The 27,892-nt window shown below is 63.0% G+C and overlaps 1 protein-coding gene across 1 annotated transcript in view; it reads left to right on the top strand.

Annotated features, from left to right (window-relative positions):
* The first annotated feature begins 934 nt into the window (after positions 1-934).
* HOMER2 (homer scaffold protein 2) overlaps positions 935-27,892 on the top strand; it is a 55,761-nt gene continuing 28,803 nt past the window's right edge. Inside the window, exon 1 of the mRNA XM_045824962.1 lies at positions 935-1,108. Coding sequence (XP_045680918.1) covers positions 1,104-1,108 — 5 coding nt within the window. The 5' untranslated portion in view covers positions 935-1,103. The remainder of the gene's footprint in view (positions 1,109-27,892) is intronic.

Genomic DNA, 27,892 nt, shown 5'->3' on the forward strand with positions numbered 1-27,892 from the left:
CACAGAACGTCGGCGGTCAGCAGGGAGAGCTGTGGTCCCAGGGGAGACGCGGCTGGGGTGGGCGCGGCCCTGCTCCATGTCTTCCTCCCCGGCTTCTCGCTGCCCCGGGATGCCGGGCCCCTGGGGGCGCTGTGCCCCCAGCAGGAGATGACCCTGTGGGGGGCCCTGAGGGGGCAGAGGTTAGGCCGGCCCCAGTGCCAGCCCCTAACAGGGAGCGGGACCCCGATACAGGGAGGAGGAGACCAGGAGACCACTCCGCTGATGGTTCCACGTTGGTCCCCTCCGATTCCCTCGCTCCAGGAACAAGGACAAGCTTGCTCAAACCTCCTTAAAAGCCATTAATTACCCTCCAGCCGAGAGCCCCCATCCCATCTTCTCTCAAGGAAAACCCCAGGGCACCTGCTGCGGGTTAGGATCCCTCCCTGCCCTGTGGGCCCCGGCCGGTGCCCCGAGCCACCCAGCCGGGCCAGGGACCAGGGGCGGGAAGGTGAGGGGCCTCGAAGGGCACGGCCCCGCCCATCTCGGTTCTGTAGATCCTAGCTCTTCTTGGAATGCGTGACCTTGGGCGGAACGCTCCCCCTCCTGGAGCCTCTCCGCGCCCTCACCTGCAAACGCAGGGGAGCCCCAAGCCCCCTCGGGCTGCGAGCGAGACTCAGGCAAGGCGGGCGGGCGGGCAGGACGCTCGCCGGCAGCTCTGCGCCGAGCCCACAGGGGGCGTGCGGCGGGGGGCGCACCGTCACTGGATCGTCAAGCGAAGGGGTCTGCCTGGGAGGCGGGTGGCCACCGCGCACTGGCAGCCCCCGCCCCTGGGCCGGGCGCACGGCCCGGGGGCCACGAGGTTACGTAAGGAGCGGGGCGGGGCGGGCACCGCCCCAACGCGCGGCTGCCCTGCCCCCGGGGGCCCAGCCCCCGCCCCCCCACCTGCCTGCCCGCGCGGCGGCGGCGGCGGCGGCAGTGGCAGCACAGCCCGCGGAATGGAGCGGCGCCGGGGCTGAGCCGGGCGCGCAAGGGCCGCCGCATGTGCTTCCCGGGGAGCAGCTGCCGAGCGGGCGGACAGCGAGCGCGAGAGGCCGCCTCGGAGCAGCCGCGGGAGAGCGCCCGAGATGGGGTGAGTGAGCCCCCGCGCCGCCCCCCGCGCCGGCTCGGAGGCCCCCCCCCCCACCCCCCGAGCCCGGAGCTGGTGCGCCGCCGGCCCCGCGCCCACCACCCCGGCCCGCGCGCGCGGCCCTCCAGTGCAAGACGCCCGGCCGCCGCGCGGGGACAGGCGCCTGGCTGCCTTCGCAGCCTCGGCCATGCGGCGGTCCCCGGGCTCCCGGGCGCGGCCAACTCCAGGGCCTGTGTCTGCGAGTGCTGGGAGCGGTTGGTCCTCCTCCGCCATGGGGTTTATCGCAAACAAAATGGAAATCCAAGTTTTCCTGGGAAGGAAGCGCCGACAGCCCCCCAGCGCAGGGAGGGCGGACTCTGAGACGACCGAGATGGGGGCCGCCGTCCGAGCAGCTAGGTGAGGAGGCTCCGGGCTTTGAAACCTGGGAGGAGATGCTCGGCGCGAACTTGAAATTCTCCGTCGTCGGTGTGGCTAATGCTTCAGAGCCCGCAGGTAATTTAAAACGCAGGGCCGGCTTCTCCCGGCGGCTGCTCTCCGAGGGGCAGGCGCTGCGAGGCAGGGAGCCGCGGTGCCGACAGCAGGTACCTCCCGGCGTGCGTTCGCTCCCCCGGGGGGTGCACTTCGAGGGGGTGTCGGCAGGCAGCGTGCAGGGAACGGTCACCATGCCCGCTTCGCGGTGAGGAAGAGCCGAGGCCTGGCTCGGGTGGGGGACTCCCCCTGGGGTGTCGGGCAGCTGGTGAGCATTCGTAGGGGGACCCTGGGTGTGGGCAGAGGGCAGCCACGGCCTGGGCGTGGGGGGTGGGTTTGCAAGTGGACTGGCGTCTCTCTGAACCTCTGACCTCTGCTGCTGAGCTTAGTGCCCTTCTTGCAGCCCTTGCCGTAACCCAAAGACGTGTGCCCTGTGCCCCGTGCGTCCGGAGGTCTTGCTCTCCCGCGTGGCATGGGTGAGCAGGGGCAAGGAGCAAGGAGGTCCTGGGGGCTGGATCCGGTGCCCGTGGGTCAGTGGCTGACCTGTGTCTCGCTCTAGAAAAGTTTCTGGAGTCGTGTTTCCTCGTGAACTGTGTCTGTGGGGTCTGCGCAGTGCCTGAAGGAGTCAGGGGCAGGCCAAGGGGAGTTCTGAGGAAGGGAAGTATGAAGGCTCTGGGCCGCCACAGACAGGACAGGACGGGGGGACAGACAGGGGCCAGGGTGTGTGCTCAAGACACTCGTGCAGATGGACGAGGTTTCTCGTGTGCGGAAACTGGGAGGGTTCACCAGGGGTGCCCCGGCTGGGAGGCAGACACACTGCAGCATTTCCAGGGACCCCCCAGTAGAGCAGGACAGGGCCGCCCTTCCGGCAGCGGGGACCTTTGTGGCTCTCCGATTACACACTTAAAAAAAAAGTATTCGAGGAAGGAGTTGGCAAATTTAGATCTCAAGATGCAAGATAAAGGGATCTGGTAATTTTAACTTCCTGCTCCCCCCACAACCCCCAACCCCCCCACCCCCACCCACCCACCGCCAGCCAACACAAAACCAAGCCAATACACTCGTGTGATCAAAAACAAATATTGAAACTCTGGCTGGCTGAGACCAAGTAGTTCCGTGGAAATGAAAATGTTTACACATAAAAGCTTAAAGAAAATGTCAGAAAATAATGCTTGTTTGTGGAGAAGCAGGGAGGCGGAGCTTGGGGGTTTCGTTTAAACACGGGACATGTCTTTCATGTAATTTTAACATCACCCATAAATATCCATTACTCACGTCCCAGAGGTGAGGGCTGGTCTCTGGGACTCCTCCCTACTGCTGCCATTTTTAATGTGCCCACTCCGTCTATAATTTATGGGAACGCACAGGCCGCGGCTGTAAACCGAGATGGGGTTGGGGCTGGATGAGCCGTTTGGACAGAGGCGGGCGGAGGGAGCCGTTTCCACTGAAAATAGAACCAGTGTCATCGTCCCTGGGAGTGGAGTGGGGACGGAGGAGGCGGGGCCGGGCAGGGGCGGCAGGGGCGGCCGGTGACTTCTGTGTGGCCCCGCGGACTCGCCGAGGCTGTGCTGGCAGCCGCGGGCAGGGTTCAAGGGGGAGATCTGAGTCTGCCTCTGCCCACTCACGGCGCTTCTCCTCCCTCCGCTGTCCCTGTGTCCTGCTCCTCTCTGTGAAGGGTCACTGCGTGCGCGGTGTCCCCACAGGGCTGTGCTCTCACTCCCCCCGAGGCGGCAGCTTCTTCGTGCCTCCTTCGCCCCTCAGAGCCCCCCCTTCTGCTCCCCCCCACACACACACCTGCCCACACTCACACACCTGGCCTCCCTCCCAGGGGCTAGAGAGGAGCCAAGGCCAAGGGCAGCCTCGCCTGCCGCCACCCCTGCAGCGCCCGCACGGCCGCCCCGCCGGTTTTCTTCCCCCCGGCTCGGCGGAGCGGGTGGCCAGGCCCTCCTCTCACCCAGCCAGAGCCCCACGGCCCCCGGGAGACTGTCCGTCCCATCCCCTCTCGCCTCCTCGGGAAACATTTCTCCGTCTTCCGCCGCCTTCCCTCCGGCCCTTTCCCACCAGCAGACGACATGCCTCAGTTCAGTGCCGTCCGGTAGGACTCTGTGCTGCCGGAAGTGTCCCGTGTCTGCACAGTCCCGTGTGGCTGCCGCACGTGGCCGCTGGGTGCGTGGCTGGGGTGGCTGAGGGCCTGAGTTTTCCATCGCATTCACGCTTAAACAGCCCCGTGCCAGCGGCTGCCACACGGGGTGCGTGCACTGTGGCTTCTCTCACCTAACCCCTCTCTCCTGCCTCCGTCCCAGGTCCTTGCTCCCCTTCCCCTGAAAACGTCTCCACGGGCGGCGTCCAAACCCACCGTCTCCGTTCCTTTCCTTTCCCCCTCACACCCTACGGTCTGGCCCCTGCTCCCACCTCTCCACCGAGACTGCCGGGGTCGCGCACCACCCGCAGGCTGCCGGCCTCCGCCCTTGTCCCGCTCCAGCTCCGCGGCGTTCCTCCCCAGCGCCTGCGCCCTCGTCCTCGGAACACCCCCCTCTCCTCGCTCCTTGCCACCCGACGGTCCCTTTTGCTCCCTTGCCTGACCCCTGAACGATGGGGCTGCTGGCCCCGGCCCCTCCTGCCGTCATCTCTCTCTGTCTAGGTCGTGCTCCCTGCCCCCAGCCGCGGCCTCATGTGTCGGCTCCTTGCCGAGGAGTCCCGTGTTCCCTGCAGGCTTCTGCCCCTTCACCGGGCACGGAGCCCTTGCTGCTCCTTCCGCTTCTCTCCCGCCCTCTGTCTTCCCCCTGGCAGGCAGGGACCCTGCCGTCCGTCCCCTCGGTGAGCGGTGAGCGTTATCCCGGGTTCTCCTCTCCCCACCCCCTCCCCCGCCCCGCCCAGGCTGTCACTGGGTCCCAGGACCCACCCCCAGGACCTATGGGGGTGCATTCTCCTCGCTCCGTGATCAGCGTTCCCGCTCCGTTCTTGGCGACCGCTGCCTCCTTCCCGGACCGACTTCCCCACGGGCCCTCCAGCTTCTACTCTGGTCTGGGCCGTCTCCAGGCTGTTTGCCACCCTGGCCCCCCAGCGACCGGCCTTTAGAATCGCAGGCACATCGCTCTTTTCCTCATGTGCCCTTCGGTCATCAAGAGGCTAGCCAGGCTGTGCCCCATCTCCACCTCGGCCGGCCGCTCTGCTGGCCCCTTGCCGCCCTCCGCTTGCTGGGCCTCCTCGGCTTTTCCCCGCCCTGCCCTGTGACCTTTGACCCTGCCCTTCCTCCTGCCCGCCCGGGTGCCCTGGCCCTGGCTCTGCACACCTCCTGTTCCTTCAGATTCCAGCCTCCGGGTTGAAATCCTGGATCTCGAACGGACTCTCCAGTTGCTGCCACACACTCTGCTGCTGAGTCTCTCCTGCGCGCCCTGGCTCCTCGCCGACACGGGAGCACCTTTGTTCCCGCGGCGCACCGCGCCGTCCGGGCCTGTCTGCGTGTGTACACTCTCTTCCCCGGTGGCGCCCGGCGAGGGTCAGTCTCGCCCTTCCCACCCGTGCGTCCCCATACCCAGCCCGGTGCCCGTCACCTCAGAGGCCCCCGGTGAATGTTTTCTGACTGAGGTAATGCCTGCCGAGGCCGGGCAGCCTTACTTGGACGCTGGCCTGGACGTGGTGATAGTGTCTGGGTCACCTCGTGCGCAGCTTGCTCAACTGAGAGCCGCCAGGGCCAGGAGGGGAAGACGTCACGTTAGGGTACAGTTTTCTTCCAGTGCTACAGCAAGCCCTTTCGGCTGTATGGTGGCGGGGTCGGTTTTCGGGCCGCGGGCTGTCCCCCGGGTATCGGGGCGGTGCGTCGCCTTCTCACCTGCCTGCGAGAGGCCCGCAGAACCGCCCAGCCGGCTGGTCTACCGCGGTGACCTCTGGCTGATGCCGTCCGTGTTTACAAACGAGATCTGCCGTGTTTCTGTCTCGCTTCAGCTTACGCTCCTCTATTTTCTTCAGCCAAGATTACATCGCAGTGCGCGGAGGCCACGATCTTTCTTGGTCATCGGACACCCCGGGCCCCCTTTCGGTCATCGATGCCGGTGAACTTTCTTCTGACGTTCACTCCCTCCGAGTTCACGTTCCACCGCTCCCGAGCCACACGGGGCCGTGCGGTTCCTAGGAATCATGGCCTTTTCTCCGGGGTTTGCGTTGACCAAAACAGACCCGGTTCCCCAGGCGTGCGGGGGGCACTTTCCTCTCTCGGTCCTGCTTGGGCTTTTCCAGACTTCCCTTTCTGAGGTTCATTTCGCCTCTGCATCTGTAATGCAGTTGGAGAGTCTGCTGGAGACCCAGGATGAGCAGCCCTGCCGGCTGGTCCCTGCCCTCGGGGGGCTGGTAGTTTGCAAGGGGAGATGAGCCCCATATACCAGTACCAGCTCTGTCTGTGAGTTTACGCGGAAGGTTGTGACCCACAGCGTGTCCGTGGGGGGTGGGGGGGCAGCTCTTTGGGACCCGTGCCCCGTGAGGAGGCGCTAGGCCGGCTGCCAGCAGTGAGCACGGCTCCTGTTACTCGGACGGCCGTCTCTCCCCTGTGTCGGAGCTGGAGGGATGCACGGTGCTGGGGTGGGGGGGGCACCTCACAGATGTGCATCATTGAGTGGGTGGGAGGGGGGAGCGGATGCTCTCGTCGTCCTCGTCAGAGACGGTGCTGCCTCTCCCGGCGTTGAGGGCTTAGGGTGCCGCCCTGGGCACAGGGGACACTTGTCCACAGTCCCCTGAAGGAGGACCCAGAGCAGATGGATGATGGCTTGCTTCTGGCTAATGCACTTAGTGCTGCTGCATCAATTGCCAGTCTGTCTTCCATGATGACTTCCCAGGACCTTCGAGGCCGACGTGCGGCCACCGTCTGCAGACCCGTCCCTCGCTCCATGCCGCGACCTGTGCTCCCCGATGGCCTTCGCTCCACCCCATCCCCCCCTTTCTTTAAACAAGATGGAAATAGCGCTGCTTTCTTTTCTAATTATAAAAACATGACATGTTCGTACTGAAACATGACAGCAGGAAGAAGTGAAAATTACTTGTCATCCCATGTGGCAGGGACAACCTCCAGCATCGCCCGGTCTTTGCAGACTGTCCCTGGGCACGTGTGTGTGTCTTTGCATGGAGAGGTTCACACGTGTGTCTGCAGGGAGCAAACATGCCGGCCTAGCGAAAGGGCGTCGTGTCACACGCCTGTTCCGTAGCATATGTGTTTTTTTTGTTTTTGTTTTTGTTTTTTTAAAGAATCTCACCTTTTTTTTTAAGATTTTATTTATTTATTTTTAGAGAGGAAGGGAGGGAGATAGAGAGAGAGAGAGAAACATCAATGTGCGGTTGCTGGGGGCTGTGGCCTGCAACCCAGGCATGTGCCCTGACTGGGAATCGAACCTGCGACACTTTGGTTCACAGCCCGCGCTCAATCCACTGAGCTACGCCAGCCAGGGCCCAGAGAGGTTTTTTTGAAAACACTTTTATTCCCAAGACTGGTCGATGGTCATCTTATTGTTCCTCTGAAGAACTGGGGGCCGTGGTGTCCCCGCCTCTGCACAGAAAAGCTTAGCATGAGGCACGGCCACCGGCCAAGGCGGTCCGCCCGAGAGCCGTGCTGTAAGGAACCCTGTGGTGTGCGAGGTCCTCCCCACCGAACTGAGGCTGTCCCCTTCCCTGGGCCTCGAGTGGGAGCTCTGGGTCCAGATCGCCGCCATGGGGCTGGCCGCCCCGTGGCCCCTCGTCCCCCTTCAGCTCTGGGGCGGGGTTCTTCTCTGGGTTATGGGGCGGAGGGCGTCCCCAGGGAGCCAATTAGTGAGGACTCTGCAGACCCTGCTGCCTGGGCTTTGGGTCCCTTCTGGGACCTTTAATTGGCAAAGACTGTAATTGGAGTTGTTCGGATACATGGAGACGAGGCACGTGGCTTTGACGTCTGCTGTCTTGGGGAAGGCGGGTGACGGAGAAGGTTCTCCTGGGGCAGAGGAGCGGGGCCCGCGGTGGGAGACCCCACAGGGGCGGGGGTGGGGTGAGGCAGGGCTCTCTCTCCCTCCGTGCGGACTGGGGGTGGCACTGGCCGTCTCGCCAAGGGGTGCATTCATTGCCACGGAGGGCCGCTGGTCCGGCGGGGCTGGGGGGAGTGGGGAAGCACAGGCAGGTGGAACCCCAGCCCGTGGCTGGTGGGTGAGCTCGGACGAGTCATCTGTCTGAGCTTCGTCTGTTTGGTGAGTGAGGTGACTGAGTGAGAAAACGGATGTAAACATTCAGCACGATGCCTGACGCATGGGCGCTCAGTGAGTGGTAGCCACGTCTATCGGCACCGTCATCATCACCACCACTTCTGCTTTGGGTGGGAGACCGTGGGGGTGGGCAGGGAGCTGCCTGGAGTAAGTACAGCTTCGTGAATGGCCTCGGCGGGGTGAGGGGGGGCAGTTGGAGATTCAAGGACGTGGGTTTCTAAAGGTGCTGGTTACCACCGCTGGACCTGGGAGCAGGGGCAGAGGCAAGCAGTCCCGGGCCGGCCGGTGGGCAGGCATCTGCGGCTCACCCTGCTTAGACTCCCAAGCGCACTGCCGTCCCCAGCCCTGGGGACGCCGCCGGGGGTGGGGGGAGGACACCCGCTCCGTCTCCTGCAGGTACCTTCCTGTCCTCGCTCCCCTGAGTTAGCCAGTCACTGTTCTGTTAATAATTCTTCCAGACCCTCTCTAAAACACGCGTCGAAATTCTTGCTTGCATGACCTCCTTGAGTAATGAGCTCTGTGAGTTCATTACCCACCGTGGGAAGTGAGTTTCCTCGCTCCAAGAGAGCGTATCATCTTCGGGGGGGATGACCACGAAGGTGGTGACTTGGGGGGTGAGCTCAGTGCCTGAGGGCAGAGGCAGCAGGGGGTGGGGGGGGCGGCTTCCCCGTGCCCTGTTCCCCAAACACACCTGACTTCCTGTGTGTGTCCCCGGGAAGACGGGCCGGGGGCTTCTGCACACCCCTCCCCTCCCCCGCTCAGTGAGTCCCGCGCTGGCCGGAAGCTGAGGCGGCCAGAGGAAGTGAACCACACACTCCCCCCCCCGGCCCCCGTCTGGTTCAGTGGGTCCGGTCCTTAAAGCGTGAGGCGGGGAAAGGAAGAGGTGCATGTGTTGCCTCCTGCACGGACGAGAACGTCTAGACTGTGTGTCCGCTGGCGCAGGCCCCGGCTGCGCTGCGGCTGGGCTGGGAGCGGGTCAGGGGGTTTGCTGCGGGACCAGGTGGGTGGGCACACACCCTCCGTCGTCCCAGATCCGTACACCCGTCGGGCGAGTGGCGTGAGCCGCCTGCTAGAGCCCGACTAAGTGGGAGGGATTCGTGGCCTCGCTCTCATCGGTCTGGCGTTTCAGCCCTGCCGTCGCCCGGCCGGATCCGCCTGTCTTCCCTGCGCCCTGCGTACTCGGCCCAGGCTCCTCCGTGTCGTGTGTCACACGACACGTTTCATCATAGCCAGTGTTACATCCACGTGTTACCGTGGTCTGCAGCTCCCCCGCCGTGGCTCCCCGGACCAGTGCCGCCCCCCTGGAAATGCGAGCACGCCTCGTGTGACCTCACGTGCTCCGGTGTCCGCATCAGACACGTGGAAGAACCGGGTGACGTGAATTGTAGCGTATTTTAACCCAACGTACCCAGGTATCACCATTTCAACGTGTGATCCGTGGTGAGTAAGTCAGGCGTGGTCCCTGTGCCTGTGGGATTCACACTCCAGGGAGGGAAACGGGCGCCACCCGTCTCTGCCGCCACCACCCCCACAGAAGGCACCTGTGAGCGGACCCACAGATAAAAAATACCTGCAAGTTGCGCTCAGGGCCGCGAGGGAAAGAAGCAAAGCCTGCCACCGGCGTTAAAACGGACGGTTGAGGCACCTCTCAGGAGAGGCGACCCTGAAGCCACTGTCTCAGGTGGAGGACAGGAGCAGAGCCCTCGAGGTGGAGAACGGAGCAGGTGCGACGACCAGGAGTGGGAAGGAGCTGCTCAGAAGGTTCCAGAAACGGAAGTCAGACCCGTGTGGCGGGACAGCCGGGGTGGGGGGGAGAGCCCGGCATGGGGCTGGGGAGGAGCGGGGTGGGGGGGGACCGTGAGGTCGGCCGTGGCACGGCCTCTACGTGAGACGCAGCGAGGTTCGGTGGGACGGGAGGGTTCAATGGGGCCGTAACACGACCCCGTCTGTGTGAAGAGGATGAGTCAGGTGCTCCGTGCGGCACGGAGTGGGAGGGGGCGGGAAGGGAGGCCAGGAGGCCGTGACGGAGTCCCTGGGTTTCAGGTTCAGAGGACACTGGCGGAGGCCGAGAGGGTTGAAGAGCAGAGAGAGAGAAGAGGGCAGCTCCCACAAACGGTTGGAGATGGGTTTGCCGGACCCTCTAGAGGGATTCCGTGTGGGGCAAAGGGTGAGGGAGAGGGGGGACATAGAGGGGGCTCCTTTGGTTTTCAGGGTGAGCATCCAGTAGGCGTGGGGAAGCCTGGGGGGAGGGGTCGGAGTGGGGCGGGGAGTCAGGTTCAGGCGGGCAGGCGGTAAACTTGGGGGGACGAGCGGAGCTGGGGGGCAGGCGGGGAACTGCAGGCACCTGGGGCTCAGCAGAGTCGGGCTGCAGGGGGCCCGGCCCGGCTCTGAGTGGGAGGGGCAGGCGGAGGAGGAGAGAGCTCGGGAGCCTGGAGCGCCCACGGCTGGGGTGGCGTCGAGGAAGAACCGCGGGCCAAGAGGTTGGAGGCGGCGCGGCTGGCGAGGGCAGTGGTGCGAGAGTGGCCGACGGAGCAGCGTCTCCAGGAGGAAGGCTTGGGCATCGGTGCTCAGCACTGCGGGGACGCCGCCTGGGACCAGGCAGCGTGGCGGCTGCTGGTGGCCCCGACCAGAGCCAGCTCAACGGCAAGGCGGCGCAGGGGGCCAGGTGGGTCGGAAGTCGAATGGGAGGCCGGGAAAGGGGTTGTGCGGGGACTTGGGGACTTGGGGACCACCTCCTCACCACGGTGACCCCGGGGAGCAGAGAAGCCGGGCACTCACGTGTGGGCAGACTGCGGGCGGAGGGAGAGTGTACGTAAGACAGAATCCCTGCACGCGCGCGAGGCTGCGGAGGGGCTGCTGCCCCGGAGAGGGAAGACGGCAGCGGAGCCGAGGCCTCGAGATGACGGTGGTGGTTGTCGTGGCACCAGGGAAGGGCCGTCCCTCGGCTCGGGTGTGGCGGCAGGTGTGTAAGTCCCGGCCCACGGCTGCCGTTCGCACCTCGAAGTCTGGGGCAGGCCGCCCCCCCGCGAGCGAGCGAGGGCGGGCGGGGAGTCCGGGGAGGAGGCGGCGAAGGCGTGAAGTCGTCTGGGAGCGGGCGGCGGCGAGCCCGCTGGAGGGAGCCAGGCCCGTGGGTGCAGCGGAGTGACAGTTTGAGGTCGGAGAATGTGGACTGGAGTGAAACTTGGCCGCCTCCTTCGGCGAGGTCGCCCAGCCGCTCGGGCTGGGTGGCGGGTGTTCACGCAGGTCTGGCAGCAGCGAGAGCCACGGCCGTAGTAGACCGCGGGGCGGGTCTGGGCCGTCCAGGGACCAGAGGGGCCGGGAGTGGGGTGGTGGACAGCAGCGGGCCCGTCCGTGGGCGGAGGCCGCTGAGGTGAGGACACCTGGGCAGGTGAGCTGGAGCACAGGTGGTGTGTGTGGGCAGGAAGCCGGGGGTGGGGAGGCCACACTCAGAGGGGGTGCATTGTTGGAAACGAATGAGGGGTCCCGGTCAGGCTGGGGGACAGTGTCCCTGAAGGGGCATGGAGACAAAGGGTTTTTCTGGAGGAGACCAAGGAACTTCGCCCCGGGGTGTTGGAGGCCACCCGTGTGGACAGTGACAGTGACGGGGGGGGGGGCCGAGGAGGAAGCTGGGCTCGGAGCCAGAGCCCCTGGACATGGCAGGAGACCACGTGGAGGCCAGTAAGAGCGGGCGACCAGAGCAGCCTGGGCACAAAGAGAGCACGCAGGGGCACAGAGGGCGCGCAGACGCCAGACACCCTGGCCCCTGGTGTTCCGCTCCTGCGGGCGGGGAGTGGGTCAGCTGTGCGTGCGGCCGGCCGGTGAGTGCCGCCGGGGCACGGGGGTCGGTGGAGGGAAGGTTCTGGCCGGACAGCTGGTGCCTGCCGATCCCCAGGAGTCCGGTGAGCCCGTGGAGGGCTGGCCGGTGCAGGGAGGAGGGAAGGCCCATCTCAAGTTTGCGAGTGGACAGAGCAGGGAGGCCCCAGGAGCCCGAGTGCTGCCCGGTGACTAGGAAGGTGTGGGCTGCCCCTGGGGGAAGGGGGTGGGGCGGGCTCACGTCCCAGGGAGGGGACGGGGGGCGTATCTCTGGGAGCACGGGAAGCACTCGGGGACTGTGAGTGGCGTGAGCGCTGTGCGAGTCGGCCTGGTAGTGTGGGGGTCCCACGCCCGGGCTGCAACTTCACAGACCTCGGCCGGAGCGGGAGACAGCTGCGGTGGTGCTACAAGAAAGGCGGTGATGGGCCTGCCTCCCTGTGCGTCTAGAGTGTTGTCTTCGGTTCCGGAGCCAGAGCTGACCCAGAGCTGGAGGAGTGGGGGGGGGGGGCGGGCGGGGGAGGCAGAGCGGAGAGGGAGGGGTCTGGACACACGTTCCGTGAGGGTGATTGGAGGGAAGGGTTCTTCAAGGGGGACCTCTAGATCCAGTGCAGGGTCTGTGAGCACCCCCACCCCCCACCATCCGGGGAATTGTATGTGCATTTCTGGGGAGGGGGTCCATAGTTTCTATCAGATGGTCCCTGACCCAAAGCACCTTAACTCCACTTGTTTAGAGGACGTGGGCGTTGTGGCTTGGAGAAGGGAGAAGGTGGCCACGAGGCGAGGGCGAGGGGAGGACAGAGCTGTTTCCGTGTGTGTGTGCGGCAGCTGCCACTTGCTCTGTGTGGGCCCGGATGAAGGGATGCAGACCAGCGGGAGGGGTGGGAGCAGGCGCACGGGTGGGGTGCGCACGGGGCGGGGGGGTGGGAGGAGGCGGCCTGTGGTGCTGGTGACGCAAAAGCTCTGTCCGGCCCTCTCGTCCTGGGGAGGGAGCAGGTCCGGGCTGAGCTTCGAAGGCAGCAGTAACGCCCCAGCAGGTGCTCAGGGGCACGGTTCTGAGGGGCAGAGGCCCGGGGGGCCCACCCTGCCTTCCGGGCAGCACATTAAATATCATCTGGGAGCTGGACACCCCCCTTCCGGGGGCCTCCGCTGACCCTCCGTGGTGTGGAAACAGTGTTCCTTACGGCGCTGCCCCGGGTGTGCTCAGCTCCTGCCCGCACCTCATGCCCTCGGCCCCCGGGCCAGTCGGTCTGTGTGGGCTCCCCTCCGTGATGTGCGGCGGGCAGGACGGGAGGAGCACGGGAGTGGGCTGTGCACCCCTCCCCCTGTGCGTTCCCGCGTGAGGGGGGCCCCCAGCTCGCTTCGGGGACAGCAGGATCAGGGAGATCTGCTGAATTTGAAAGCGACTCCCGTGGGCCGCGTCCAGGACGCCGTCGAGTTTGGCTTCATCAGCGCTTCCTGCGTTTCCCCCTTCTCTCAGTTTTGTTTTTTTTAAAAAAGCAGGCAGGCCTGCCTCGCCAAGGATGGAACATTCTGGAAAACCGGAATCGGAATCCCACGGCCTGATTGAAAGCTGGATCACTTGCTTCAGGGGAAGAAGCTAAAAACAGCCAGTCCTTGGCTCCCCCGTGCATGTTACATGTTCTGCACAGGAAACAATGCCTCCTCTCTTCTGTAATGACGCGGGGTTCACTGAGCATGGAGCGCTGCCCCGGCCTGGTCACCCCGGAGCCCCCGGAGCCCCTCTCTCCAGGGGGGAGCTTGGGCAGATGCCTGGAGACGTCGTCCGGGTAGGAAAACCGATGCAGCTGCAGACGCCTGCCTCCCCAGCACTCGGCACGGTTGGCGCAGCCGGCGCAGCCCTAGAAATGTCGTGAGAGAGGACAAAGGTTTCCCCGAGGAGGCCACCTGCATCACGTGTGTGTCTCCCGTGGGTTCCTCGTCGGCCTCACGGTCCCCTCGCTGCCACCTGGCTGCCGCAGGAGATGGCTGGCCTCAGACCAAGGCTGCATCCTCCCAGCCACGGTCACACCGGCGCTGCTTCCTGTGCGGACTCAGTGGGATGGATTTCTGGGGAGTCTTTGCGGGAAGGGAAGGCTCCTTCATCTCCTGGCGGGAGGCCCTGCCCTCGGGCGCAGCGGTGGCATCTGGGATCGGCAACTGTTCCCCGGCGTCCGCTGGCCTGTGGACGCACAGGCTCTGGCTCTGGGGGGCCACGGGACGGGGTGCACAGCACACACACTGAGTCCAGCTGCGTGGCCGCTGTGGGGTCCGCCTGGCTCCTGGAGAAGAGAGAGTTCTGCCGGGGCGCAGGGAACTCGTCTTTATTGATTATTGATCATTGGTGTGCGTGATGTCCCGTAAGCTTCATGTTTTGTGAACGAAGAAACGAGTTCAGAGAGGTTAAGTTGCTTGACTGAGGTCACACAGCCAGGACCCGGAGAGGGGCTGGTGTTTATGTATGTTGTTTGGCTCGGAGGTTCACACACTCTGCAAGACTCCTACAATTCCGTAACAAAATCAGCCTTTGTTTCGAAAGTGCAGCTGGAGATGAAAAGACAAGGCAGAAAGGAGCCTCAAGGAAGCCCTGTTCGCCGCCCTACAGAGGGGCAGGGGCCACAAGCAGGGGTTTGCTCTGACAGGATCGCCTGGCCAGTCACTCACACCGCTGTCTGCGTTCTCTGCAGACTTCTGGTGCCCAGAACCCACCGAGGGTTATTCCTCCGTCTTCCCTCCCTCCCTCCGCCTCCCGGTTCCTCCTGGTTTCTCCCGGGGCCTGTTCCTCCGGTTCCAGCAGAGGCTCTCGGGGCGACTTCAGCGTTCGGTCCTGGGGCCTGGCCCGTTGCGATTGCATCTGGGGAGACATTCTTCAGATTTCCCAACAGGCACCGACATCTCACATCAACAAACCCGTCTGGCCGGGCCTGCGTCAGATCAGCCGCGCTGATAGGGGTGTCGGCATGGGAGGGGCGTGTGCTCTCCAGAGCACACAGCATCGCTCACCCTCCCGGCGGCCGCGTCCCCACAGTCACCCGTGCTCGCCTGCGGCTGTGGTCGCCTGCCTGCGTTGTCTGCTCAGAGAAACATGGACCGGTGTGGGCTGGGGTTTTTTCGTTTGTTTGTTTTTTGTTTGTTCTTTGTTTGCCCAGTGCTGCAGCTCTTTGCTGTGGCTGGGGCGCTCCCGGCTGCAGTGGCAGGACCCGCCTGTTGGCAACGTGAGCAGGAAGGTGCTTCAGAGAAGGGGTCTCGGGACTGGCTCCCCGGTCACACAGCACTTTAGTTCCATAAAGTTGGGGTTTCAAGACCCTGCATCCTAGCAGGGGAGGTCAGTCTGACCTCGTGAAGTTTGATGCTTTGCATCTTACGGAGTGTGTTCCATCGATCGATGTCTTTTTCCCTAGAGCAACTCTCTAACCCACTGGTGCCTGAAGTAACCGAGTGCGTCTTGGGTGCAGCTCGAAGAGGAAGTCAGGTTGAAGATGCGATCCGAAGCCCAGACAGGATCTCCTTAAGTGTTTTTTGCAGGAGGAAGGTCCTGGTCGACGGTCTTCCGGGCGGGCTGGTCTCAGAAGGAGCATTTCCAGGTCGCCGCTGGAGCGCCTGGCTGTGTCCCCCACATCACGAAGTCACAGGCTCGTGTGGCGGAGGCAGAAACCGCCGAGCGCTCGGACCTCTCTGCCCGAGGGCTCGGGGTTTCCTGCGCGGGCGTGTCAGGGTCGCCGGCCGCACTCAGGTGCCCAGTGGTCAGGTGGCTGCCGCTGGCAGTAGCACTGCCTCCGGCCGGTCCACGTAGAGGCTGCCCATGCCCAGCTGTGTCCCTCTCGCCACCTAGCTCGGCTCCTGGCCCCGTCAGTTAGGAAATCTTTGCTGCGTGCTTCCTGGGGGCCTGAGATGGAGCCGGCCCCTGTCCTGCTAGGGTTTACAGCACCGCGGGCAAACGGGATACCGATTAATTACGATCACAATCCACTCCAGTCCTTGCTGAGCGGCGCGCAGGAGCCGCTGTCCGTGGTGTTGGCAGCCGGACAAACGAGCCCCTGCCTTCGCGGGGCTTGCTCTCTAAGGAGACGCACGGTAAATAAAAATACAACAAACAGCACGTTCTCCGGCGGGTCCGAAGACAGAGAGTGCCGCGGGAAGCGGGGCAGGTACAGGTGATGGGGAGTGTGGGCTGGGCTGGGTTGGGGGGCTGTGTGAGCTGCAGAGAGTGGGGCGCAGGAAATGAAGGTTCTGGAAGGGCTGGGGTTATGGGTGAATGACAGGTTACGACAGGGATCCGGCGAGGCCGAGAGGGAGAGGGGACGAAGAGGAGGTTCCCGTGACGGAAGGCCGTTGGCAGGACCCTCTGGGTGTAGTGCAGCGCCTGAGAATGGAGACAGCAGAGGGTGGTGATCTGGGGGCTAACGTCACGGAGAAATGAGGGGGTCACACGGGGGCTGTGGCAGCAGCAGCAGCGCTGAGGGGTAGGGCATGGCAGGGTGTGATGACCAGAGATTCACAGGTGGGCACTTTGGAGGGGCGGGAAGAGAATTGGGGTGGGGGGGCAGCGAGAAGCTCAGAGGCCCAGGTGTGAGGAGCGCTCCGCGGGAGAACCCAGGTGCTCCGAGGGCAGGCGGGCGGGCGGGGGTGTCTGTCCCGGGTCGGAGAGGCTTTTGTGAGACGGTGATTTATGATAAGAATATTGCAAACCCTGTTTCTGGCACAGAGCTCCTAAAACCCTTGGAATCTCCTGGAAGGAGAGTGATAAAGGGGCCTTTTGTTATGTTAACGAGGCGACTTTTGGAAGGCACCTGAGGAGGGGAGGGGCTGGTTGCCAAGGGAACCAACCAGGCGATGGGAGGGCTGGAGCTTTCGCTGCCCTCCACCCACCCTTCCCTGGAGGGGCTGGAGGCTGGATCCGTGGCCGGTGGCCAGGGATCCAATCGGTGATAACTACAAAATGAACCTTCCACGAAAACGCAGAGCGACAGGAGCTGGAGGGCTTCTGGTTGGTGCCCGCGTGGAGGAGCCTGGGGGAGGGGGGAGGGCCGGAGAGCAGGGAAGCTCCGCCCACCTGCCCCCTACCCTGCCCTGGGCCTCTCCTCCATCCGGCTGTTCTTGAGTGGTGATGCCCTTTAGAACACGCTGGGGACCTAGTAAGTAAAACGTTCCCAGTGAATTCATAGAACCCAAGGGGGGCGGCCACGGGACTCTCCTCTCGACAGCCCGCTGGTCAAAAACACAGGTGACAGCCTGCACTTGCGATTCGTCCGCCATGGAGGCAGTCCTGCAGGACCGAGCCTCAAACTTGAGAATTGGGACACTGTGTCCAGGTGGACGGTGCCAGGATCGCGTGGCGCTGTAGGACACCTAGCCGGTGTCCTGGAGAGTTAGAGCTGGTGCAGCATCCTGGCTTCCCTGAGGCGGTGCTGCCTGGGAGGGTGGCAGACGGGCAGATGGGGTCCAGAGGGGGGCACGAGGGAGCAGGAGCCCTCTAGGGGTCCCGGATGAGGGTCTCCCAGGGTTCAGTGCTGCACTAGGGAGAGACCTGGGCTCCAGGGCCCGGATGGAGGGTCTCAGTGGCCGCCCGGGGGAACCGGCCACTGCCCGCTGCCCGGTCTGCTGATGGAGAGCTTGGTGACCGGCGCGGTTCAAATACACCCCAGAGGCACCTTCAGGGCCGCGAGCCCTTGGGCAGGGGACCTGAAGGTTTGGGGAGCTCGGCGGGTGTTTTCCGGGCTCTGCGCTGGCTGTCGGGGCCTGGGGAGGGGCTGTGGGGATGCTGTTGTGAGCAGCGTTTGCGTTCTTGGGTCGTCCCTGAAGGCCTGGGGCAACCGCCTGGCTGAGGGATGGTCGAGGAGCAACGTCCTCCCCCACAGGCCTGCTGAGCAGCTCAAGGGTGCTGCGGCCGGAGCGTGGTGGCCGGAGGGTGGCCGGAGGGTGGCTGGGAAGCGGGGTCAGCGGGGCAGGTGCGGGGCACCCTCGGTGGGGGGCACGGTGGGACGGGTGGGACGGGTGGGGAGGGGCCCGAGCGGCTGAGGTGACTCTCGCCTACGAGCTCCGTGTGGCCTCCTGCCTCGTCTGTGAAGTGGAGACGGACGCAGGCGTCTCAAGGTCGTGTGACGTCCCAAGGTCGTGGGGACAGTTTAGCTGAGACACGTGTCCGTGCCCTGCATGACGGGAGCGCACAGCCACCACGTGCCGGAGGGCCTCCAGGAGACGCCTCGTGCCAGGCGCCGCTGAGACGGGGGTGCCGGGGTGCCGGGGCCCCGGCCTCGCCGGGTGACCAGGGACAGGCACTTCCAGTGCAGGAGCCAGATCTCTCCCCGGGGGACCACGAGCTGCTCCGAAGACGTCCGTGTGCACGGGCGCCTGTGCGTCCGAGCGGGGCGGGGCCCCGGGGAAGCCGTCTCGCCCTGCCGAGGAGCGCGGCAGCGAAGCAGGCTGTGCCCGGGCCGGCCCTCCGCTGCCTGCGGCTGCCTCCTGCGCTGGGAGTCGAGCATCGGGCCCTCTCCAGGAGGGAGAAGAGAAGGAACCGTGGAGCGTCCGGCACTGGAGGGCCTTCTCGGGGCGCATGCTCCTGCCCCTCCTCGCAGGCCTCCGCCGAGACGTGTTCTCCGCACGCCGGGCTCTGCGTGGACGGGACGTGGCCGTGGCCCTCGGGGTCCTTCTGGTGGGTGCTCCCCACCTTCCTTCAGGCCCGGCAGGGCGCCTGGGGAAGGCCACTCGTGCAGCACACACCGGGGCGGAGGTTGCCGGTGGGGGCCGCAAGCTGGGCCTCAGGCGGTGCGACTCAGCCCGCAGCTGAGTGGGTCGGTGTCTCAGCCTGAGTGGAATCCATTCCCCAGCAGCCCTGCTGCAGCGACCGACGCCTTCCCCTGCTCCCCGAGGAGGACCCGCTTGTCAGCCTGGTGGGACGGTGTGGGGCCCGCTCGCCGGCAGCTGGTGACTCCCTCGGTGCCCCCTGCGGCTCGGGTTCCCACAGAGCTTCCGTCTGGCCGCAACTTCAAGTGCTTTCCCCATCAAGGTGCTGTGGGGGGCTCCGGACGTGACGATCTGACCTGTGCCCGAGGGGCTGTGGCCCAATTTGGGGGCCACCACACACCTAGAGCTACCCAAAGACAAGGCAGATTGTGGGAGGGCCACGACGGAGCCAGGCCCCAGGCAGGGACCCCAGCTTGGTGCCGGAGCTGGTCCGGCTGATGGAAAAGGAGACCGATTGGCATTTGCCTTGGACGGAGGATTCGGACCAGTGCGGGTGGGCCCAGGTGAGGGCAGAGATGAGCCACAGGCGTTCCAGGGGGAGGCGCGGCTTCACCAAAGGCAGGTTGGGTTAGACCGGTTGGCTGGGTGCGGGGAGGCCACCGAGGCAGGTGCAGAAGAGGCCGGGTGAGGATGTGGGGTTCATCCGTGAGGACTGCCAGCACAGCCCACTGCTGCACAGCTGGACACGGTGGGCCCCTGTGCTCCACCGACACGGGGGCCATCGGGGGAGGTGGACGGGGTGTCGTACAAGGGAACAGAGCCAGGAGAGGCGTCCTTCCCTCTGTCACTCGCGGGAGGCCCCCGAGGGCTGACCCCGGACTGAATGAGGCCTCGCCCGCCCCTCGGCGCGCCCGGGGCTCTGCGGGGCTCTGGCACTGTTTCCGTGCCCCTGCCCATGCCCGCGATTATTTTTAACCTCGGGCCTTTGTAACGCGGGGATGCGTCACGCGGGCTCTGCTTTTGAGTAGAAAAGGTTCTCGGGGGCTGATGGAACCTGCGGAGGGTGTTCTTGGTTTCAGCCTGAACATGCCCTTGATTCAGCACCCCGGCTTGCCTATTTTGACATGACAGGGAAGGCCGCACAGCAATTTGCTTTTTAAAAAGTCCTGGAAAGAGGAAGGCCACCCGCCGTTCCCTGACTCGTCCCGGCGGATCTGTGTCACGACCAGTGGTGCTCAGACCGCGGAGGTCCGCGCGTCGGAGGTGGCAGGCGACCACGAGCCGGATGGAACCCTGCCACCCACCTTCCCTGCTCCCGCCAGTAGGGACAAGGGGCTTAGGATGGAACGTCTGTTATCTTTTAAGCACATGCAAATGATACCTGGAAAGACTAATGAGATTAACACAGTTTAGAGTGTGGGATTCGGCACCTGTCCTCATTTATATCTTCGCTCCAAGAACCCATTAGAATGATAATAGAGAGATTATTAGAAGTGTGATCCTGTGACAGCAAAGGAAACGGGAGGGAGGGAAGCACCAGACGCAACAAATTAGCGGGTGAGGCGAAGGGGGGAAGGGAGGGCAGAGTGTGGGGAACACGGCCGGGGAGACCGGGGCCACACCACGGTCTGAAGGCCTTCCGGCTGCTCCCCAAAGCAGCCGCGCCCGCCGTGTTGCTCTCCCACCGGCCGTGGGTGAGCCTCCAGGGCGTCTGCATTCTCTAGGGCGCTGCTGGTTACGATCCGTCCGGTTGCAGCCCTGCCGGGAGGTGTGGGGCGGTAGGCACCGCCCTGTGGTTTCGGTGTGCATTCCCTGAGCTGGTCGGCCCGACCATGTGTAGCTCTGCTCTGGAGACAGTCTGTTCATAGCCTTTGCCTGCTTTTTAATTGGGTTATGGTTGTCCTTTCGTGAATGGGTTCTAAGAGTTCTTGATGTGTTCTGGAGACCGGTTCCTCATCAGGTGTAGGATCCGCAAACGTTTTCCTGCCAACGCTGTGGGTTACCTTCACAATGTATTTGACGGCATGAATTGCAACACAGAAGTTTTCCTGTTTTCCCGTAGAGCAGTTTTATATACATTTTTTGGTTTTGGTGTGTATGCCACATTGGATGCTTGGACCAGTCCTCCCGGGGGCATATTTGGAACCTCGCAAACCCAGTGCCTTCCGCCTGTCCCCGCTGCTGCTCCCGGCCGGGCTGTCACCGGCCCGTGCCTGGACGTCCGTGCGGCGGCGGCATTTGTATTCCCCTCGGCCTCTTCCCACTTCAGTCCGTCCTCAGCACCAACACCGCTCGCTCCTCTAGGCTGTGGCTTTGGTTCCTTGGCTCAAAAACCGGCATTTCCTGAATCGATGGGCCGTGACACAGTTTACCCATTCTGAAATGCTAGTGGGAGGTCAACAGATTATAAGATGTAACACAGCCTTAGTTAAGGCGGACAGCAAGACGTGGTCTCCCAGGTGAGTGAGTGGCTGCAGGATTGTTCGCATGTACATTTGGTTGCTCTTTCATGGTGGCAGAATAAAATGTCAAAGAAGTTTATTTTTAGTTTATTAAGAACAAAATACATAAGTGGCCAGACATCTCATGCTATTCTTACTGTAGATAAATACAGAAGCCCTCAGCGTTAAAAATCAAGACCATTATTATTCCAGGTCTTTAAGAAAATCCTGGCTGGCGTAGCTCAGTGGATTGAGCGCAGGCTGTGAACCAAAGCATCGCAGGTTCGATTCCCAGTCAGGGCACATGCCTGGGTTGCAGGCCACGGCCCCCAGCAACCGCACATGGATGTTTCTCTCTCTCTCTCTCTTTCTCCCTCCCTTCCCTCTCTAAAAATAAGTAAATAAAATCTTTTAAAAAAGAAGAAAGAAAATCCTGTCACTCAGTATTAGAAGCAATGTTGCCCAGTCCCATCCTCACGTGGGGTAGGGCACAAAGTCCTCTCTATTCTGTCTCCTGGCCGTGGACGTGAAAGTCTCTACACGCAGAGGCGTCACAGCGAGAGGAAGAGTAGAAGCTGCCCCCGTCCCCGCCAGCGTGCTGTGCACTCTGAACCGGGCTCTTCCAGGAACCATTCATCACTAGGACTCGGGCAGCGTGCCGCCTGGTTTTTCGAAAACATCCCTTGGCTGGACTGTGATTCTTGGGTTCACAGTGTGTGAGTCACAAAACAGAGTTTTCATTGAACGTTTTATTTTTTCCGCCTTGGATTCAGATAGAATTTGTTTTTCTCATGCACATGTTCGATACGCCCCATGTGGAGTAAAATCGTGGATGCACATTGAAATCCCAAGACAGGGCGTCTTCCGTAGATGAAACACCGTGACTCGAAGGTGCCCGTGGCCGCCGTGGCCGCCGTGGCTGGTTCGCAGGGGCAGTCACAAGCCCGTGCGCGGCTCAGATGACGGAGGCTGGTGCGCCACGCGGCTCCCACGTGGTCTTCCCGCCGTCTTGGGTGGAGAGTACACTTTCTTAAAGGTGATAGACAGTCCATGATTATGAGATAAGCCATCCAAGTGTATGTAACATTTTTCATACATATATGTGTATATGTGTGTGTGTGTGTATATATATATATCTTAGAATGTATATGGAAGAGAAAGTAGCTTAGACATTAGTTTTTCACAGCACACAGTTGGGAGATGGTGGCCCCCAGACAGAGACCGACTTCCCTAGCGTGGCGTTCAGAGTCCGTGGCTACTCAATCTGGTCCAGCCACGGGCCTCGTCTCTTGCCGGCCCCCTCCTGCAGCGCCCCCCCGGTGCTCCTGCTGGTCCCTGAGCGCACCTCCTGCACCTGGAGAGCCGCCTCCGCCTCCTCTGCCAACCCCGCACGTCTGCTGGGCCCCGGGCTGGGGCGTGTGCATGCGTGCGTGGGGGAGGGAGAGGGTTTCTGTGCGGGGGTGGCAGGGTGCCGTCTGACCACGAGACCGCACTGCAGTGTTGCCGGTAGGTCGTGTTTGATTTTCTCCCTTGATCCCGCCCTCGGTCTCGTGCTCCAGGAACCTGTTTACCTACCTGCCCACCCTCCATCTTCAGAGAAGTTCCTCCCGCCTCTCCCCACGCAGACCTTGGCCTTCCGTCCTGGCTCCGCTGTTCTGAAACTGCCGCTCCCCCTCCTGGCTGCCGGGGTCTCCACCCACGGCCCTGGACCCGCCACCCCCGTGGGACGGTCCTCGCGCTTGCCTGCAGCTCGAGGGGATGGCTCTGATGGTCTCCGGGGCAGCCCCCCGCCTGGGAACCATCCCGGGGCTTCGCTAAGCCCACGTCACGGGGGCCTGCGGCAGGGGGGTCCGAAGGCTCCCGGAAAACCCCGTCCCGCCTTCTGGGACATAAATAGTGTCACCGAGACAGCCCATCAGCACTCACCAGGGACACTTGCATCCTTCCACGCCCTGATGGAGACGTGACCCAAGAAGGGAATCCCAGTCAGGGGAGCAGGAGGAGTGGTGACAAAGGTGACCTGTACGAGACCTCTCATTTATCAGCTCCGCTCCTCCCGGCGGTCTGGGGGCAGGTGACAACGACTTTGATGGGGGGGGTCTGCTGCGACCCACCTGGAGGCGTCCGGCCCCGGCGCCGTGCCGGACTTCTGGCAGGGGGGGACCCGGCGGGGGCCGGTTGTCCCCAGGGAGCGGCCGGCCCACGGCTGTCACAGGGTTTGTGGAGTGGCGCCGTGTCCCCACCGTGGGCAGTGCCGCCTGTGTCACGGGCCTTGTTCCTCGAACTTGAATTTCTGGGCTCTGTTCTGTAGTAGTGATCTGTTTACCTGTTCGTGCCTCCTTGCTGCATCTGCCGTAGCTTCGCGATAATGCATCTCAGTATCTGATGTGGCTACACCCCTCGTTGCTCCCCATTTTCAGAGTCGTCTTGGCTGTCCTCACACAGCAAGGGCTCCCCGTGAGTGACCTGCCCGGTCCCAACCCTGCGGACACTTGCATCGTGTTAAATGTGTGTGTTAACCTAGGGATTGTTGACACCTTTACATTGACTTTTCCCATTAAAAACAGGACGTGTCTTATTTATTAAAGTTTTCCTTTGTGTCCCCTAGACGTTATACTTTTTTTTTTAAAACGATGGACTTCTTTTTTTTTTTATTTTATTTATTTTTAGAGAGGGAAGGGGGAGAGAGAGAGAGAGAGAGAGAGAGAAACATCAATGTGCAGTTGCTGGGGGCCATGGCCTGCAACCCAGGCATGTGCCCTGACTGGGAATCGAACCTGCGATGCCTGGTTCGCAGCCCGAGCTCAATCCACTGAGCTACGCCAGCCAGGGCATGTTATACTTTTTAATATAGATGTTGTGTAATGCTTAAACAGATTCCTAGAAATGTTATCGTTTAGTTCCTACTGTAAGTGGGATCTTTAAAAACCCATTATATGATCCACCAGGTTGTTTGTATATATAGGAAGACTATCAACTTTATTTTTTATTAGTAATTTTATAGCTAGCCATGTCACTGAATTTATCCATATTCATCTTTTTCTGTCGATCTTCTCGGCAGAATGCTCGTGAGTGGGATCCTTTGCGTGGAAGGGCGTGCTGAAAGAAGCGTGTGTCCACCTCTCTCTGTCCTCCAGCCCTCCGCCCCAGGGTTTGGGGCGGTGACGCTGCCAGCGCAGGGGCCTGTTGCTGATCTAAAGAGGGGGCTCGCCCTGGCTGGCGTAGCTCAGTGGATTGAGCGCGGGCTGCGAACCAAAGCATCGCAGGTTCAATTCCCAGTCAGGGCACATGCCTGGGTTGCAGGCCACGGCCCCCAGCAACCGCACATTGATGTTTCTCTCTCTCTCTTTCTCCCTCCCTTCCCTCTCTAGAAATAAATAAATAAAATCTTAAAAAAAAAGAGGGGGCTCGAGGGGCCAGGCGAGCCCACGCTTCTGGCGCCTTGGGGGACAGGCGCTCATTCAGGGCCTGTGTCCCAGCACCACAAATCAGGCGTGTCCAGACGCTGTGGCCGGACCTGAAGGTCTGCTAGGGACCCTTCTGACCCACCGAGGGGGAGGGACGTTCCAGGCCCGTGAGGGGCGTGCGCGTGGTGACGCGAACGTGCAGGTGATTTGGAAACGCCAGCGGCGAGGCGGTGGAGCCCGCCTGGTGAGGGGCGGGGCCAGGCGGACGCAGGGCCTGCGGGGCCTTCCAGCGCACCGGCGCTGGGGGTGCGGGCCTCGGGAGCCGGGCGGGCAGCGCCTGGCCCGTGGAGCCTGGGGAAGGCCTTGCTCTCGGTGCCGTGCGAGTGGTGGTCGGCGCGGGTGGCGCTCCAGACTCAGGGCAGACAAACCCACAAGGGTCCGCTGCCCTGTGAGTCTCGGAGACGCCGTGTCAAGGGCTGTAAAGTAACCCCCGAACGGTTTGTTTTCACCCCCTTCAAGCAGGAATAGGAAGAGTAAGAACCGTGAGGCTCTCCTAGTTCGTATCAGAGACAGCCCAGAGCTGAGCCTTGCACGTGAGGGGTTATTGGAAATGAAAACACGGTTTTTCTCTTCTCCCTTCAAGAAGTAGTCATGCCCGTTCTGCAGAGAACCGTTTGTGTCGCACGGAGCCGGCGTCCGCCCCGAGCCAGCGCGGCCTGTCCGCCGCGCGGTTTTCCCCTTCCTCGCGTACAGCTGTGGCACAGAGCGTCTAATTATCCTCGGGGACAATTACTGTCAGGTTCCAGAGTGTGTGCAGTGAGCAGAGGTTGGTGTTTATCCAGCTCTGAAAGGACTGGGAACAGGAGGTTACATTGTCTGCCTAAAGAAACATCTGCTTTCTATTTAGAGCGCCGGGAAGGGAGTGGGAGTCGGTTTGAAACAGACTCCCCGAGCCTCGCTCCTCGGCACCACAGGGAGGGCGGGGCGCGGGGCGCGAGGTGGGCTTCTGTTCTCCGACGCGCACTCTCTCCAGCTTCCCCCTGCTGCGCCGGAGAGGCGGCCTCCCGCGACGGACAGTCCTGCTTCTCCCGGGCTTTCTATTTATACCGAAGTGCACACGGGTGGGAGCTGACGTGGGTGTCCCAGTTCCATTCTCCCGTCCGCTGTCTCGGGTGGGGCGAGGCGCTCCGGCAGAGTGGGGTGGGGGTCTGCGTTTTGGGATTCTGTGGCGAGGCGGCGGAGCGCTCTGACTTTGCCCAGACAGATGTAACCATTCATTGTTCGGGCTGCCCGAGGTCCCTGGGACCCCAGTTCTCGGTGCGAGTGGCGCCGCCCTGTCGGAAGACTGAGTGAGAATGTGTGTGATTTGCACGGCGTGTGGTCAGCCAGCTTCTGTGAAGGTCGCTGTCTTCGTCACCTGTTGCCGGGCAACAGGCTGCCGCGAACTTGGCAGCTCCAGATGGAGCACGTGTCCCTGGGTCAGGAGCCAGGCACGGCGTAGCCGGGTCCTCAGCTTCGGGGTCCCTCAGACCAGCGGCCCCCAACCTTTCTGGCACCAGGGACCGGTCTCGTGGAAGACAGTTTTCCCCACAGACGGGGGCCGGGGCGTGGTTTGGGGATGATGCAAGTGCATTACACTCATCCTCACCTTCTGCTGTGTGGCCTGGTTCTTCCCAGGCCCAGGCAGGTACCATCCGGGGCCTGCAGCTGGGGACCCCTGTCTTGGAAGGAGTCATCAAGTTGCTGCCCAGGGCTGTGGTCTCACCTGAAGGCTCAGTTGTGGAAAGATCCACTTCTCAACTTCCAGGCAATTGCTGGCAGAATCCCAGTTCCTCGCGTGGCTTTAGACGAAGGTCCTCGGTTCTGCCCTGGCCGCTGGCTGGAGGCCACCCCCCCACCCCCCACCCCGGTTCCTGCTGCGTGGGCCTCCCCACTGCGGTGGCTTGCTTCACCCGAGCCGGCGGGAGAGACCTCAGCAGGACTCCCTCCTGGCCGAGGGAGTGCACTAGCACCGCAGACGCCCCAGTCCTGTGTGACCTGCCCACACACGTGACAGCCCGTCGCCTCGGCCCCATTCTTGTGGTGCAGAGCACGGCGCAGGCCGCACGCCTGCTCAGACAGAGGGAGGGTGTTATCACCCCAGGGTGTGAGTGCCAGAGGTCGCGATCGTAGGGGTCACGTCAGCAACGGGCGGGCACGGCTGTTTCAGGGAGCGTCGAGTGCAGCCTCGTGTTTGAGAGGGGGAATGCCTGAGTCCCTTGCACTGACGCCAGGTCTCCGGTCTGCCGGGCTGCGAGCTGCCGCTCCCTGCCGGTGGGCCCCGAGGCTGGTCCTGGCCTTTCCAAGCCCGAGCTTCCCCACCTGTGCGGCGCCTTCCCCCAGGGTCACTGTGGTCCTGAATGAGGGGTCACAGGTAAGGCCAGGTGGAATGGCGAGCAGCCAGTCAATATGCGCCACTGGCTTTTCTTTTTACCATGCTGGGTTTCTGGCCCTTTCTTTAAACACAATTAGATTTTTGACTTTTTGAGGAATAAGGTAGAATATCCCAGGGGCTGAGACTTGGTTATGCATGTGGAAATCCCAGGCCTCTGGGCCGTCTCCTGGGCACACAGCTGCCGCCCAACCGGCCGTGCGGGTCCCGGGGACCGAGGACCCGTGGCCGTGGTGCCCTTCTCTGCGCGGGGCTGGCGGGCGCCCCCCGGAGCTCCCGCCCACCAGGTCTCGGGGCCTCTCCCTGTGCTTCCGCAGCCGCTGCCCCTGCAGCCACCGCGGGTGGTGTGGTCGGCCGGGCTCTCCCAAGAAAGTGCGTTTCTGGTTGGGGTCTGGAGGGCAACCTGTCTTAGCTTTAGTCCATCCCCAGAGCTGAGCAGGTGGGTTTGGGGATGGGTCCTTCCTGTCTGCACACGCACCTTGACCAGGACCCTGCGGATCAGATGAGTCGCTGCCTTTGCTGGTCCCCGTCAGAAAGCCCCGCCATCTTTTCCTGTCTCCCTGCCCCTCCTCCCCGGCTCTCTCTCTCCACTCTGCTTCCTTCGCTCTCTCCCTGCTGTGGGCCGCAGGGACGGGGCGTGTTTGAAGGCCACCGCTCGGCCACCACCCGCTGCCCCCTTTCCTGACCTCGGCACCTCCGCCCCCCCTCGCCCTTCCCCCACCCTTTGCACTCAGAGATCCTGTTCTTGGTCCCGCTGCTGGGGGGACATTGGGCTGTGGGGGGACATTCTGGAGATATTCGGTGTCACTCACAGTCAGCTGGGTCTTTCTGGAGAAGAGGCGCTGGCTGTGTCTGTCACTTCTTCCCTTTTTACTCTAGATTATCTGATGATACCTAACACGAGTCTCTCCCCAGCGTCTTTGAGGATGAGTGTCGCTGGGAGCTCTTGGGAAGAGCAGAGCTACTCAGGCCCCCACCCTGCAGACCCAGGTTCCCGGGGGCCGGGCCAGGGCTGGGGCGCTTGTGTTCTGAGATGAAGCGCCCGGCTCACTGCTGTCACGGGTCTCAGGGCGCTCGGACTAGCCCTGGTCCTCCTTCCTCGGGGCGGAGGACGCGAGGGAGGAGGGTCTGAAAGCCCGACCCTTCCCAGGGAAGACCCCTGCCCAGCTTGCTAGTGCTCCGCACGGGGAGGCAGAGGTTTTAGCACAATCGGATTCTTTAAAAACCTCTTCTGCATTGTTGCCCTTTCAGGCACGCCCTCCTCTCACAAATGCCAGAGAACACCACGCGAGCCAGAGTGTCCCTCCGTGGTGGTGCACTTGGACGATGAG

Source organism: Phyllostomus hastatus, unplaced genomic scaffold (genome assembly GCF_019186645.2).
Source record: "Phyllostomus hastatus isolate PE091 unplaced genomic scaffold, TTU_PhHast_1.1 phas_scaffold_555, whole genome shotgun sequence".
Classification (NCBI taxonomy): Eukaryota; Metazoa; Chordata; class Mammalia; order Chiroptera; family Phyllostomidae; genus Phyllostomus; species Phyllostomus hastatus.